We start from the raw sequence: 12,496 nt of genomic DNA, 5'->3' as shown, positions 1-12,496 counted from the left end.
CAGGAAGGCAACAACTTCACGTTGTGGTCCCACTTCTAAATTTATCAAGGGCCCTGAGTGGGACCCTTCAAGGTAAAAGAGCCCCTGACCCCCTATTCTTCATCAAAGGTCATTAAGAGAACAGTTTCCTACACTCTCTTTCCTTCTGGACATTCTCTCTTAAAGTGTCCAGTCTCCCCACATTTAAAGCACTCATTTTCCCCTCTTCTTTGTTTCATCTTCTGACTTTCTGGTCTCTTATACCCCATGAGGGAGGCCAGGCCGATTGAGGTCCAATAGGATATTGGTTTGGCTTTTCCCTATTAACCTGCTTGTGAATAACATAATCTTTGCTTTTTGTTTTTGTTTTTCTTCCTCTCTCCTACACATACTTTTTGCACCTCTCCTAATAATTCCTCCATGGATCTATTTTTCCAATTTTCTAGTTTTTGTAATTTTAAGCTGAAGCTTGAGGGGCTGGGGGTTGAAGGGGGGTAGACATGGAAGGGTTAGGAGGGGAAGATAGAGAGGCAGAAGCCTGGAGGGCAGGGCTAGGGTCAGCTCTGGCACCTGAGCCAGAGGAAAAGCAGGCAAAAGGTGGTGGGGGAGGTGAGAGTAAATCCCAGTTAGAAAGGGGGCTTAGGTTTTTTTTTTCTTAAAGTGGAAACAGGACTATAGGACTCTGTCTCCAACAGAGGGCGTAGTCCATCTCCTCTTGAATGACTGAGCTCTTGTTGTTAACATGCTCAATTAATAGCTGACAGACCCAGTCCTCGTCAGACCCAAATTTTGGCCAAAAGAATAAAAGGCTTTAAGATCGGTTCTTGGGTCCAGATAAAACAACAGTATTTCACCATTCTTTGTTTCTTTTTTCCTTTTGTAGGGGAGCTATCATCCCAATATTTTAACATCTTCCCTAAGGGGCTCCCAGAGGGTATTTTATCTTGGGCCTTTGTTTTCTGGTCCCTTGTTTGCTGCCTTTATTTCCCATTTCTCCCTTCTGGTCAACTGTGCTTTATCAGGAGCTCAACCCTCCTTTGCCTTGGAGGTTTCTTGCACTCTGATTCTTTTTCTCTTTGTCCTTCTCCACCCACATCCTTCGTGGGAGCTTGAGGCACCCGTGGTAGTTGGCAGGTCCGTATAAGCTGCTGGTCTGGATTAGATTCAAGAATCTAATTCCACCTTAAACAATATGAGGTTGCCCCAGAACTGTGGATCAGGACTCTGCTTTCCCTTTGTGTCACCTGACATGTCTCATTCACACATCACACAGCCTCTAGTATCCCGACGACCAAGACATTACTTGGTCACCCCCATGATGTTTCTTGTCATGGTTTGTGCACAAAACTTACGTGGTCACCATGGTCTCTTCTTCAGAGCTCTTTTACCCATGTTGTCAAGAAATTCTGCAGTCTGAGTTCATTCGCAGATCAGGACAGTTGTTGCCCTCGGCCAAACCTTGGGGCTGCCATAATCAGGCAGCAGGATGCATCTTCCCAGGGAGGGACTGGGACCCTCTTCCTGGATGGAATGTAAAATCCCAGACGAGCCCCCAAATTGTTGGTATTAATAACCCTCCGGTGCCAAAAACAGACACAAGAGACAGAAAATCTTGACAAGGCAATTTCTCTTGATCAAGAGGGTGCAAGCATGTGCTCACTCCAGCTAACCAAACACGCAAGCACAAAATGACTGACAGTGGCTCCTCCTTATATCCCTAACACAGTTGTACCTGCCCCTCATCTGGGATTTGTCCAGGTCAAAGGTTCACAATCTCCCTTGATTGGCTAAAAGGCTTGGGGGTTGGGTAAGGGCATAAAGTTGATGGCAATGGAGTCATACAGGAATCCAGAAGAAGAAGCAAGGACCTAAGATGGTGACCTGAGGAATTTTTAAGTAATCTAAGAGGATAACAAATACTTTGATAGAAAAGATAATTTTTCTCACAATGTCAGACAAAGTAGACTCTAAGATACATGTAAGCTCTTTTTTGCTCCCATAGCAAGCCACTACTAAATTTGGTGGCTTAAACTAACAAGAGGCTGGGCACAGTGACTCAATCTTGTAATCCTATCTGTGCAGGAGGCAGAGATCTGGAGATTGCTGTTCACCACAGCCAACCCTGACAAAAAATTCATGAATTCCCATCTCAACAAATGGCTAGGTGTATAGCATCTGTCCCAGGTATACAGGAAGCACAAATCAGAGGTTCATGGTCCAACCCATCCTAGGCATAAATTCCAGACTGAGAAATCACCAACATCAAAGGGCCAGTGGAGTGGCTCAAGTGAGCACAAGGGTCTGAGCTCAACTCCAGTACCACCAAAAAAATATTTATTTGGTTGGGAGTCCAGAGACTATTTTGTACTTTTGTTAATTTCATACATATCCTTTTGGTCCGAACTGATGGCCTTTTATTGATACACTTCTTTTTTAAATGGTACAAGCCTTCTTCCTTTATGAAATGACTTTCTAACAATTCTTTACTCACACAGAATTTTTTTTGCTAAGATTTCAAAGGCATAGGGATATACTTAAGGTGCTATCAGTGACTTCATTTACATAAAATACACCTTGCTGTGAGGCATGAGAATAGCCAGGGGAAGTTCTTCCACTCTTTCATTCTAAAAGTGACCTACTAGTAGGAAATTACTTCATGTTCCCATAGGTTTTCCTCATTTCTTTTCATTCTTTTATCTCTTGCAACAATGTTTATTCAAACAGATTGTCTTTGAGCTTCATGATTCTCTCTTCTCTGATCTGTTCTCCTGTTGATGACTTCTATCATGTTTTTAATTTTGCTTTATATAGATTTAAATATATATATATATATATATTTAGCTCATGAACTTCTGTTTGATTCTCAAAAATTTCTTCCCTCTCTTAAATTTCTTTGTTAAAATATTAAATCACTTCCTTGCGTTCTCTTGAAGCTCATCAAATTTCCTTTAAATTTTTCATACAAACATTTGCATGTACTGGTTACTATCTGGTCAAAGTCTGTTTTCTTATTTTGATTGTACGGTTCCTTGAAAGTTCCTAATGCTTACTGGTGTGTGCCATCATCTATTTACTGAAGGATAAGAGTATTTATTCCAGTCTTTGTATCTGTCTTTATGTCTGTCATTCCAGAATTTCAAGCATTCTGCTCATTTTCTCTGAGCTATAGTTACTTTTGCTATTTTGGCATGTGATGACACCGTAATTCCAGGATTGCTGTAAATCCAGGTTTGATGTTGGAATACTGTAACTGTTTCATCACTAGAGGGCAATTCAAGCCCCTATTTTTCCCAGATCTGGAGTTGATGTGTTATTTAGTATGAATTGAGGGAGGATCTAGAAGGGCAGTCAATCCGCTTAAGCCTCTTGTTGGGGCTGGGGAAGGCCAAAATGCCTCATCCACAGTCACTGATCTGTGGTGAGGGACTGAGGAACTCCATCCAGTTCTGGGCAGAATCACCATAGAGGGGGCTAGCTCCAGGCTCCTATGCCATACCTGTGGCCAAGAACTCTGCAATATCATGTCACATTCTGAGATTACAAACTCCTGGAGAAAAGAAAAGACTAGATTCCTGGGTTAGCGAGGCATGCAAATGGACAGCAGTATGTGAAAAGCTGCTCAATATAAGTAATTGTCAGAAAAATCTAAATCCAAACTACAATGATATCTCAACTCACACTGGAGAGAGAGAGAGAGCGAGAGCGCGAGAGAGAGCTGGTGATGATTCATTGTACAAAGAAAATGGAAAACAGTTTGATGGAGGTTGCTCAAAAATTAAAAATGGAATTATCATATGATGCACCATTTATAATTTGGTATATGTGTACAAAGAAAGTCAGGACCTTGAAGTAATGTATTCACTCTCCTGGTCAATGAAGCATTTTTTTTTCACAATAGGCAACATATGGAAGCAACCTAATGTTCATCAGCAGATGAATAGATAGACAATGTGGTATGTACACACAGTGAGATAGTATTCAGCTTTAGAAAAGAAGCAAATCCTATATTATGTAACAACAATGGAGGGTGTTAGGTTAGGTTAAATAAACCAATCACAGAATACTGCATGATTCTACTTACATGAGGTCTTTAAAAATAGTCATACTCATAAAAACAGAAAAATGATGGTTTCTGGGGAGTGTGGTAGGTGAGGGGAACAAGAAGTTGATGTTCAATGGGTATAAAATTTCAGTTGTGCAAGATGAATAAGATCTAGAGATTAGCTGTATAGCACAGTACCCATAGTTAACAATACTATGCTCTTAAATTTTTGTTAAGAGAGTAAATCTCATATTAAGTTTTCTTAGCACAATGGAAAAGAAAGCATACTTGAAAAATAGACATGTAATATTGGATTATACAGTACTGAATAAAAAAGAAATAGGGAATTGGGTATATCAAACATTATATATATATATCATTTCAAGTTAAAACACTGATATTGTCACATAACATGAACATGTGATACTATTACATAAAATAAAGAGAATACAAGCTCTAGCAACAGACACAAGGCTTCTTTGTTTAATTCAAGTAGCAAATAAAAAACAGTGAGTGATAGGACAGATTTTAAACAATTATTGGTATTGGGAAGAATTTGCTTTAAAATGATAAAAATTGATCTTGATCTACCGTTCCAATCATACTCTAAAATAAATTATTATAAATCTTCATGTAATAAATGAAACCAAGTAAGTAGCAATATTAGAGAAAGTAATTGTGTTGATGAATTTAATGCTACCAGTTCTCCTCCCAGCACTGCTGTGTTCTACCAATGTTGATATTATGTTTTCACTTTACTTTGCTCAATTTATTTTTGAAAAATTTCCTTTGATACTTTCTCTTTGATTCATGAATTACTAAGAAGTATGCCATTTAGTTTCCAAATGTTTTAAATATTTTTCCTGTTACCTCTTCCCCCTTCATTTTATTTTGTTTTCATTGTGGTCAGGGAAGACACTCTGTATGATCTGAATTCTTTTACATTTGTTCAAGTATGTTTTATGGTTAAATACATTGTATGAGTGCTTAAGATGCATATTGTGCTATGTTAAGTGTAATGTTATAATCTTAATTAGATACATAGGCTTATGGTGTTGTTGAGCTTTTTTCTAAAAAAGCTGATTTTTTTTTTGTAAGTGTTCTAACAATATTGTGAGAGAGGGGTTGAGGTTTCCAGGACATTTCCATTTCTATTTCTCCTTTCATTTCTTATAACTTTTTCTCTAAGCAGGTGCTGTGATTTCTTATCTGACTCACTCTGCTCCCCTGAAGGTGGACTGATGTATGAATAGCTGTGCAGACTGATGCCTCTGTGGAGAAAGGATAGATAGAGCATCTTAGCTGATATATTGCTCCAGTGTTGAGTGTATTAAAATAGCACAATTGAAAAGAAAAATCATATTGCTGAATATTTTTTATAAAGTCATTATTAACATCATTGTTAATTTTCTGAATTCCAAATGTAGTTCTATGGCTACTTCACAGTACAGCACAGCACATGATATGCTTAAAGGGCTGTGATATGTTAATTATATCACTATTTTTAAAAAATAACTCATCTTTTTCAGTTTGATTATATGGGCTCTGACACAAAGGCTGTAACACAGAAGATTATTCAGATCATTGGCCTTGTTAATGCTGTAAGTTTTTAAAAACTGTTTTGTTTATATATTTTGTAAATATATGAGTAATATGTATTCAGGTGTATAAGTACTTTATTGGGGTCTTGAAGACTTCCTGTAGCCAAAATAGCAAATTTGTTTTTATAAAAGTTTAATATAATATTCAAATTTATTTAAAGTTGATCATTTATCTTTGCCTTTTAGATGTTTAGCCAGTTAAAACTGACTGTCATAATCTCTTCCATTGAAATCTGGTCAAATAAGAACAAGATTTCTACTCTAGGTCTTATTGAGCATATGCTACTTAGGTTTTTAAGATGGAAACATGACCATCTTAACCATCGACCACATCACATGTCGTACTTATTTACGTAAGTGAAATATTCTATATTTTATAAAATTGAAGAAATAACCCCAAATAACTTAGTATGTTAATTATGGAAAAATACATTTGCCATATTCTAAAAATTTGATAGATATCATGAGGTGCAAAAAATGAAAGCTACAGTCCTTGTCCCATAGTAGTTATGTGAGACAAATTTTGAAAGATGTGATGTATAATATTGTGCTTCTCGTAACCAATAGCATACCGTAAACTTAAAAATTTGTTAAGAAGGTAGCTTGCAAATTATTTCTTCCTGTGGCAATAATGTAAAAATCCCAATGATAATGCAAAAAGTAAAAGTATTAAAAAAGAATTGAAATAATTAAAAGCTTAATTACGAAATGGTATAATTTTCTTGAGCTTATAAAAACTAGTATTATCAAATTTCTAAATTCATGCTTCTTAACTAATGTATTCTTATATTTTATTTTCTAATAAAATGAATATATTGAATTGCCATAGTATCTAGAATCTGATGTGCAAAAAAATCTATTCATCTTTAGTGAATAAATGAGGAATCAGGCCATAGAAAATTGAATTTTTAGGGCTGTAAATGTAGAGGAATGAGAATGAAAACAACAGCTAAGAATGCAATGGTATTTTGCATAAATTATTAGGCCTTGATGTTTATCAAATTCAAAATTGATACATTGGAATACCCTTAATATAGAAACATTCTTAGTATTAAAGCTTTGAGGAACATGTATTTAAATAGTACAATTCTGTCTAGCATGGTGTGTTGCTCATATAACTGTTGAGCAACATTTGCTGCTATGGAAATTCTTATAATTAGTAATACTACTTTAAGGTGCAGTTATGAATACAATTATTGTTTTTTAGCTTTCAGAAATATCCTGCTTCAATAGGTGCCACATTTCCAGGGAAAATATGTGACAAGCATTATGATGCTGCGATTGCTGTGGTATGTAATGAACATAATCTAGTTTGTTTTCACTAGTGTCGTATTTCAGAATTGTAAAGCACGTATACATATATTTCGTAGTTTACTCATCTTTTTATAACTTTATCTTACTAATTTGGAACATCAAAATTAAACTGTTTATGAATACTTCAAAAACAGGACACTTGAAAGTTGAACTGATCATAATAGCAATTGTTTTTTAAAAAATATGCTCGGTCTTTATCAAATTAAAAATTTTTTTGAACAATGGTGTGCTAAACATTATTGTGCTCTAATTTAATTATTGCTGTGTATCACATACTTTTTAGTAAATGGTATCATCATTTCTGTTAGTTTAATTGTATGATCTCATCAAATTGTTTATTCACAATCTATTGTTTTCTGAAGAGGGGTAGAATAAGTTTTTACTTCAAGGTCACTTTCCTTGTATTATCATGTTATATGAAAATTGGAGTGATGAACTAATCTGAGAGTATTTCAGAAAAGAGACTTGCACTCTGGTTTTTTAAGTTGAACTTCTTGTTAATGCTTTCTTGCCATGCACAAAGAAGCAAACTGCCATGGCCAGGTTTAAAGCTAATCCTGCTGTGTGCCTGTTAGGTTTGCTGTAAAAACAATGCACTGATTGATTAGGTGAGTAGAAAGCCAGTTGCAGGTTACCCATTACGATGGTTAGAGAATAATTTGATACTTCCTAGGGACTTGCTTTTATTCTTCACTTTTGGTCATCTCTCACCCAAAGCTTGACAGGAGCCCATCAGCAATTGTTTGGATCTCCGTTATTATTGCCAATGATACTTGAAAGTCATGTTTCTTTACTCTATGTGTGTGTGTTAACAAGAACTATTTGATAGAAATTAGTATATTTGTTTTCCTGGTAGCATTTTTATGCTTTAATTTTAATTGGATATTTTGGTCATAGCAATTTGTAAAGAAAAAGAACCAATATATAAGTTAATTAAGAATATTATAAAATGTCAACATAAAATTTAAATAAGTACGAAATTAGTGTATTTGTTAATACCGAAACAAATACCTTAAAAGTTGAATTTTGTGAAGGTGACATACAAATCACAATATCATAAACTATGCTTTTAAAAATTAATAATCATTTCCTTCAATATGGTGGTTTTATTGAATTTCTTGAAAGTCCTTCATTGAATGTCTTTTAAGTTTTCCAACTTTGTTCTTTGTCAGTTACTCTATCTTCAATATGTACCTTTGTATTTTTGTATAAATTTTAGAATCAGCTTACATCTTATTCCACTGGAAGTGGGAGCTTACTGGATTTTGAGTATAATTTGGGGCAAATTGACAACATACCAACATTTGTTCTTTTAGTCCACTAGAATGATTAATTTACCCATGTTTTTAAGTCTTTCAAAAGTTCTCTGACAGTGTTTTGTAGTTTTAAATGTAGATGTTTTGTACACTTTTGATAAACCTTATTCTTTTATAAGTTTTGATTTGTATTGCAATATATATAGATTGTTTAACTTCCTTTCCCCATTTTTACTGGTGGGATACAGAGATACAGCTGATAATGGTTTTGTGTATATCCCATAATCTCATTGAATTTTTACATACAACATCTGTTAAAATTTTTATTCCTTTAGATTTTCAACATATTTTGTTATGTTGTCTGAGAGAAACATAGTTTTATTGAGTTTTCTTTCCTTCCTTAAATTCCTTGGACCTTCAGTGCAATGTTTTTTAATTAGCATATAGTAATTGTAAAAAGTGAGATGTTTCATTGTGGTATTTACATAGCTGCATAAAAAGCACTTTTATCATATTCATCTCCTCTTACAATTTCTTATACCCCTTACCCTAGCCATCTCCTTCCTAAACTTTCTTACAAATTTATTACATGGCTTCATTATGACCTTTTCAAATGTAGTACAATACACTTCTATCAAATTTTCCTCCTCTTTTTTCCCCACCCATCTCCCACTGGTTTTCCCCTACATATACTTAAAGAGTCCACCATTTGTGTTTCTGTCTTTTTTTTTTGTAAAGAAAAGACCTAGATTCCACATGTGAGTGAAAACATGCAATATTTATCTTTCTAGCTTATATCAAGATGATCTCTAGTTCCATCCTTTTTCTGGTAAATGACATAATTTTGTCCTTTATAGCTGAATAAATACTCCATCAATATATATACACATATATATCACATTTTCCTTACTCATTCATCTGTTCCTGGGCACCTACAATGACTCAGTAGCTTGGATATTGTGAATAGTGCTATAATAAACATGGGTGTGCAGGTAAACCAAGAATGGTGTAGTAGGATCATAAAGTAGTTCATAAGGTAGATCATTAAGTAGTTTTTGAGGAACCTCCATACTGGTTTCCTCCACACTGTAGAGTGCTACACTAGTGTTTCCCTAATTTTTTTCTCAGCATGTTCATTATTGGTTTGTAGAAAATGCTACTGATTTTTTTCTATGTTGATTTTGTATCCTACCACTTTGCTAAAAGTGTTTATCAGATCTAAGACTTTTCTGGTGTAGTCTTCAGGGTCTTTTAACTATAGGACATACCATTCGCAAATAGGGATAGTTTGATTACTTTCTTTCCTACTGTATCCCTTTTATTCCTTTCTCTTGCCTTATTGCTCAGGGTAAAAATTTAATCACTGTATTGAATACAAGTGGAGAGCGTAGGCACCTTGCCTCATTCCTGATTTTAGAGGAAATGCTTTTAAGTTTTTTCCCATTTAGTACAATGCTGGCTATAGGCTTGTCTTATATAGTCTATTATGTTGAGACATGTTCCTTTTATTCCTATTTTCTCCAAGGCTTTATGTCATGAATGGATGTTGAGTTTTGTCAAAGGCTTTTTTTTCCTGCATCTTTTGAAATATCATGTGATTTTTGTTTTTGATTCTGCTATGTGCTGTATTATGCTTATTGATTTGCATATGGTGGCCCATCCTTGGATCTCTACGATGAAACTAACTAGATCATGGTGTATGATCTTTTTAATGAGTTGTTAAATTTGGTTTGTAAGTTTTTGTTATGCTCACGAATGAAATTGGTCTAATAGTTTTCTCTCTTTTTTGTGTGTTCTTATTCAGTTTTGGTATCAGGGTAATACTAATTTCATATAATGACTTTGGTAGTGATCCTTTTCCATTTTATGCAATAGTTTGAGAAGCATGGTGATATCTCTTTGTTAATGGTCTGGTAGAATTCAGCAGTGAATCCATCCGGTCATGTGCTCTTCTTTGTCAGAAGACTATTACTGCTTCAGTTTTATTGCTCTTTATAGATAAGTTTACATTGTTTATATACACTTACTTCAATTTCAGTAAGTCATATGTATCTAGGAACATCCATTTCTTCTAGTTTTTCCAGTTTATTATAATACAAAATTTCAAAATATTCTCTAATGATCCTCTAAATTTCATTGGTATCTGTTGTAATATTTCCTTTTTCACCTACAGTTTTATTAACTTGAATATTATCTCCCTTTCTTTTAGTTAGTTTGGCTAAGGATTTGTCAACCTTGTTTACCTTTTTAAAGAGCCAACACTTGGTTTCACTGATTCGTTGTCTTGTTCTTTTAGTCTCCATTTCAGTAATTTCTGTTTTGAATTTTACTATTTGTTTCTATATACTGATTTTAGGTTTGGCTTGTTCTTGTTTTTTAAGAACTTGAAGCACATCATTAGGTTATTTATTTGTATGCATGTCAAAAGCTTTGAAGGTCTCAATGAGTATCCTGCCATCTTGCAGGATGCACCTCATCCTGTGGTCAATGTGCTCAGCCTCTCCTGCTTTGGCTCACAGTCACAGTGGCAGTTCTGATGGTTTGGATGTGCACTGGATATGTTTCCTGAGAGGGCTAGACACCCACCAGAGTTATCTTTTTAAAAATCATCCTTCAGGTCATTGATCAGCTTTAAAAAAAGTATGATTTCTTTCACCTTTCAGTCATTTCATTATCTTTGGATTCAGTTATTGAGGTATTATGAACTTTTTTGGAGGAGTCATATTGCCTTGATATTCCATATTACTTGTGTTTCTAAATTATGATTTATATATGTGTTAAGTTGGATATTTCTTTCACTACCACTCAGAGGAGAGAATGCATATAGCAATAACAAGTCACTAATTCAAAACCAAACCAAATATTTAAATGTAACAAAAATAATTGGAAACATCTACTATAACCCCAAAAGGTTATAGAAGAAAGAAACTAGGGTTCTTACAGGATAAAGTGGGAATTTAAAAATTATTAAAAGTATACCTGTTCAAATTTAAGTAGTAAAAGAAGGGACTGCAGGGAAGGGAGAAAAGAAGAAGGAAGATAGGAAAAGGGGGAGATGTATATGGGACAAAGATGTAGGAAATAACAGTGTGTGAGTATACTGCACAGTTATACAGGGAAAGGCAGTACAGTCAAGGGAAAAGAAAAAATAAGAATAAAAATAAAATCATAAAAATCAGTGCTTCTTTCTTTCTAAGGAGAGTGTGTACCAACTGCACTCCAACATGGCAGCAGTTGTTTTCCTCAAATTTCTAGTCCTCAAAGTTGTTTCTGTGGCTCTCCTTGTAGTCATGTACCTGAGATTTTCAGATTCATGGAGAAGAAAGAACATAGTAGGTGTCTTTAATCTTTCTCCTCAGACAATGCTTCATAGAAGTGATGAGAAAGGAGATACTTGCACTTTTCCTGAACTTAGGTAGAAAATGTTTCATTTTGTCCCAATCAGTTCTTAGCTTGCTACAAATTGTCATGAATAACTTGAATATTGTCAAATTTTCTTCTTTGAGACAAACATCCTTTTTCTCTCTTTTCAGTTAATATAAGTAGATTTTAAAATTGGCCTGTTTGCATGCTTAAGATAAACCCTAATTGGTCAGGTTATATTGTCTCTTTTGTGTGTTTATGGATTTGATTTTCTAATTTTTGTTTTAAGGATTTGTTTATTTGTTGGTAATGTTGGTTTGTCTTTTTCCTGTGTGGATTCTGGTAAACTGTGTTTTTCACAAATGTGCCCATTGTGTGTGTGTGTGTGTGTGTGTGTGTGTGTGTGTGTGTGTGTATGTGTGTGTGTGTGTGTGTGTGTATATATATATATATATATATATATATATATATATATATAATAAAATTGACTGCTATAGATTACTCATACTATTCTCTTATCCTGTGGTAAGATCTGTAGTCCTAACCTTGTCATCATACTTTTTAGATTGATCTTCTTAGGGGTTTCTTTTAATTTTTTAAAAAATGACCAAACCGTGACTTGATTGTTACATTTTTTTTTTTACTTTAGAGGATTAATTTCTTTATTATAATTTGTTTGGATTATTACTGCTCTTTCATTACTGGCTTCTAAAGGCAGAAACTTACATGATGGAGTTATCTGAAACCCTTTAACCATGAAGGCAATTAAAGCCATGAATGTTTTGTTAGTGTCAACTTAGGTGTATCCTAGATATTTTGAAGCTTTATAATTAGGTCTAAAGTATTTTCTAATTTCCCTTTTGAGTTCTCATTTGGCTTTTGAGAATTACATGTATGTTGTTAAATATCTAAATTTTTGTGTATTTTATTAATATATTTTT

General features: G+C 34.4%; 1 protein-coding gene across 1 annotated transcript in view; it reads left to right on the top strand.

The window, feature by feature from the left end:
• Nucleotides 1-12,496, top strand: part of LOC109676412 (disintegrin and metalloproteinase domain-containing protein 5-like) — a 208,130-nt gene that overhangs the window by 19,247 nt on the left and 176,387 nt on the right. The window contains exons 8-10 of the mRNA XM_074053314.1: nt 5,551-5,622; nt 5,809-5,975; nt 6,830-6,911. Coding sequence (XP_073909415.1) covers nt 5,551-5,622; nt 5,809-5,975; nt 6,830-6,911 — 321 coding nt within the window. The remainder of the gene's footprint in view (nt 1-5,550; nt 5,623-5,808; nt 5,976-6,829; nt 6,912-12,496) is intronic.

The sequence above is a fragment of the Castor canadensis genome, chromosome 14 (genome assembly GCF_047511655.1).
Source record: "Castor canadensis chromosome 14, mCasCan1.hap1v2, whole genome shotgun sequence".
In the NCBI taxonomy this organism is placed as follows: Eukaryota; Metazoa; Chordata; class Mammalia; order Rodentia; family Castoridae; genus Castor; species Castor canadensis.
This window is presented reverse-complemented; position numbering and strand designations above follow the sequence as displayed.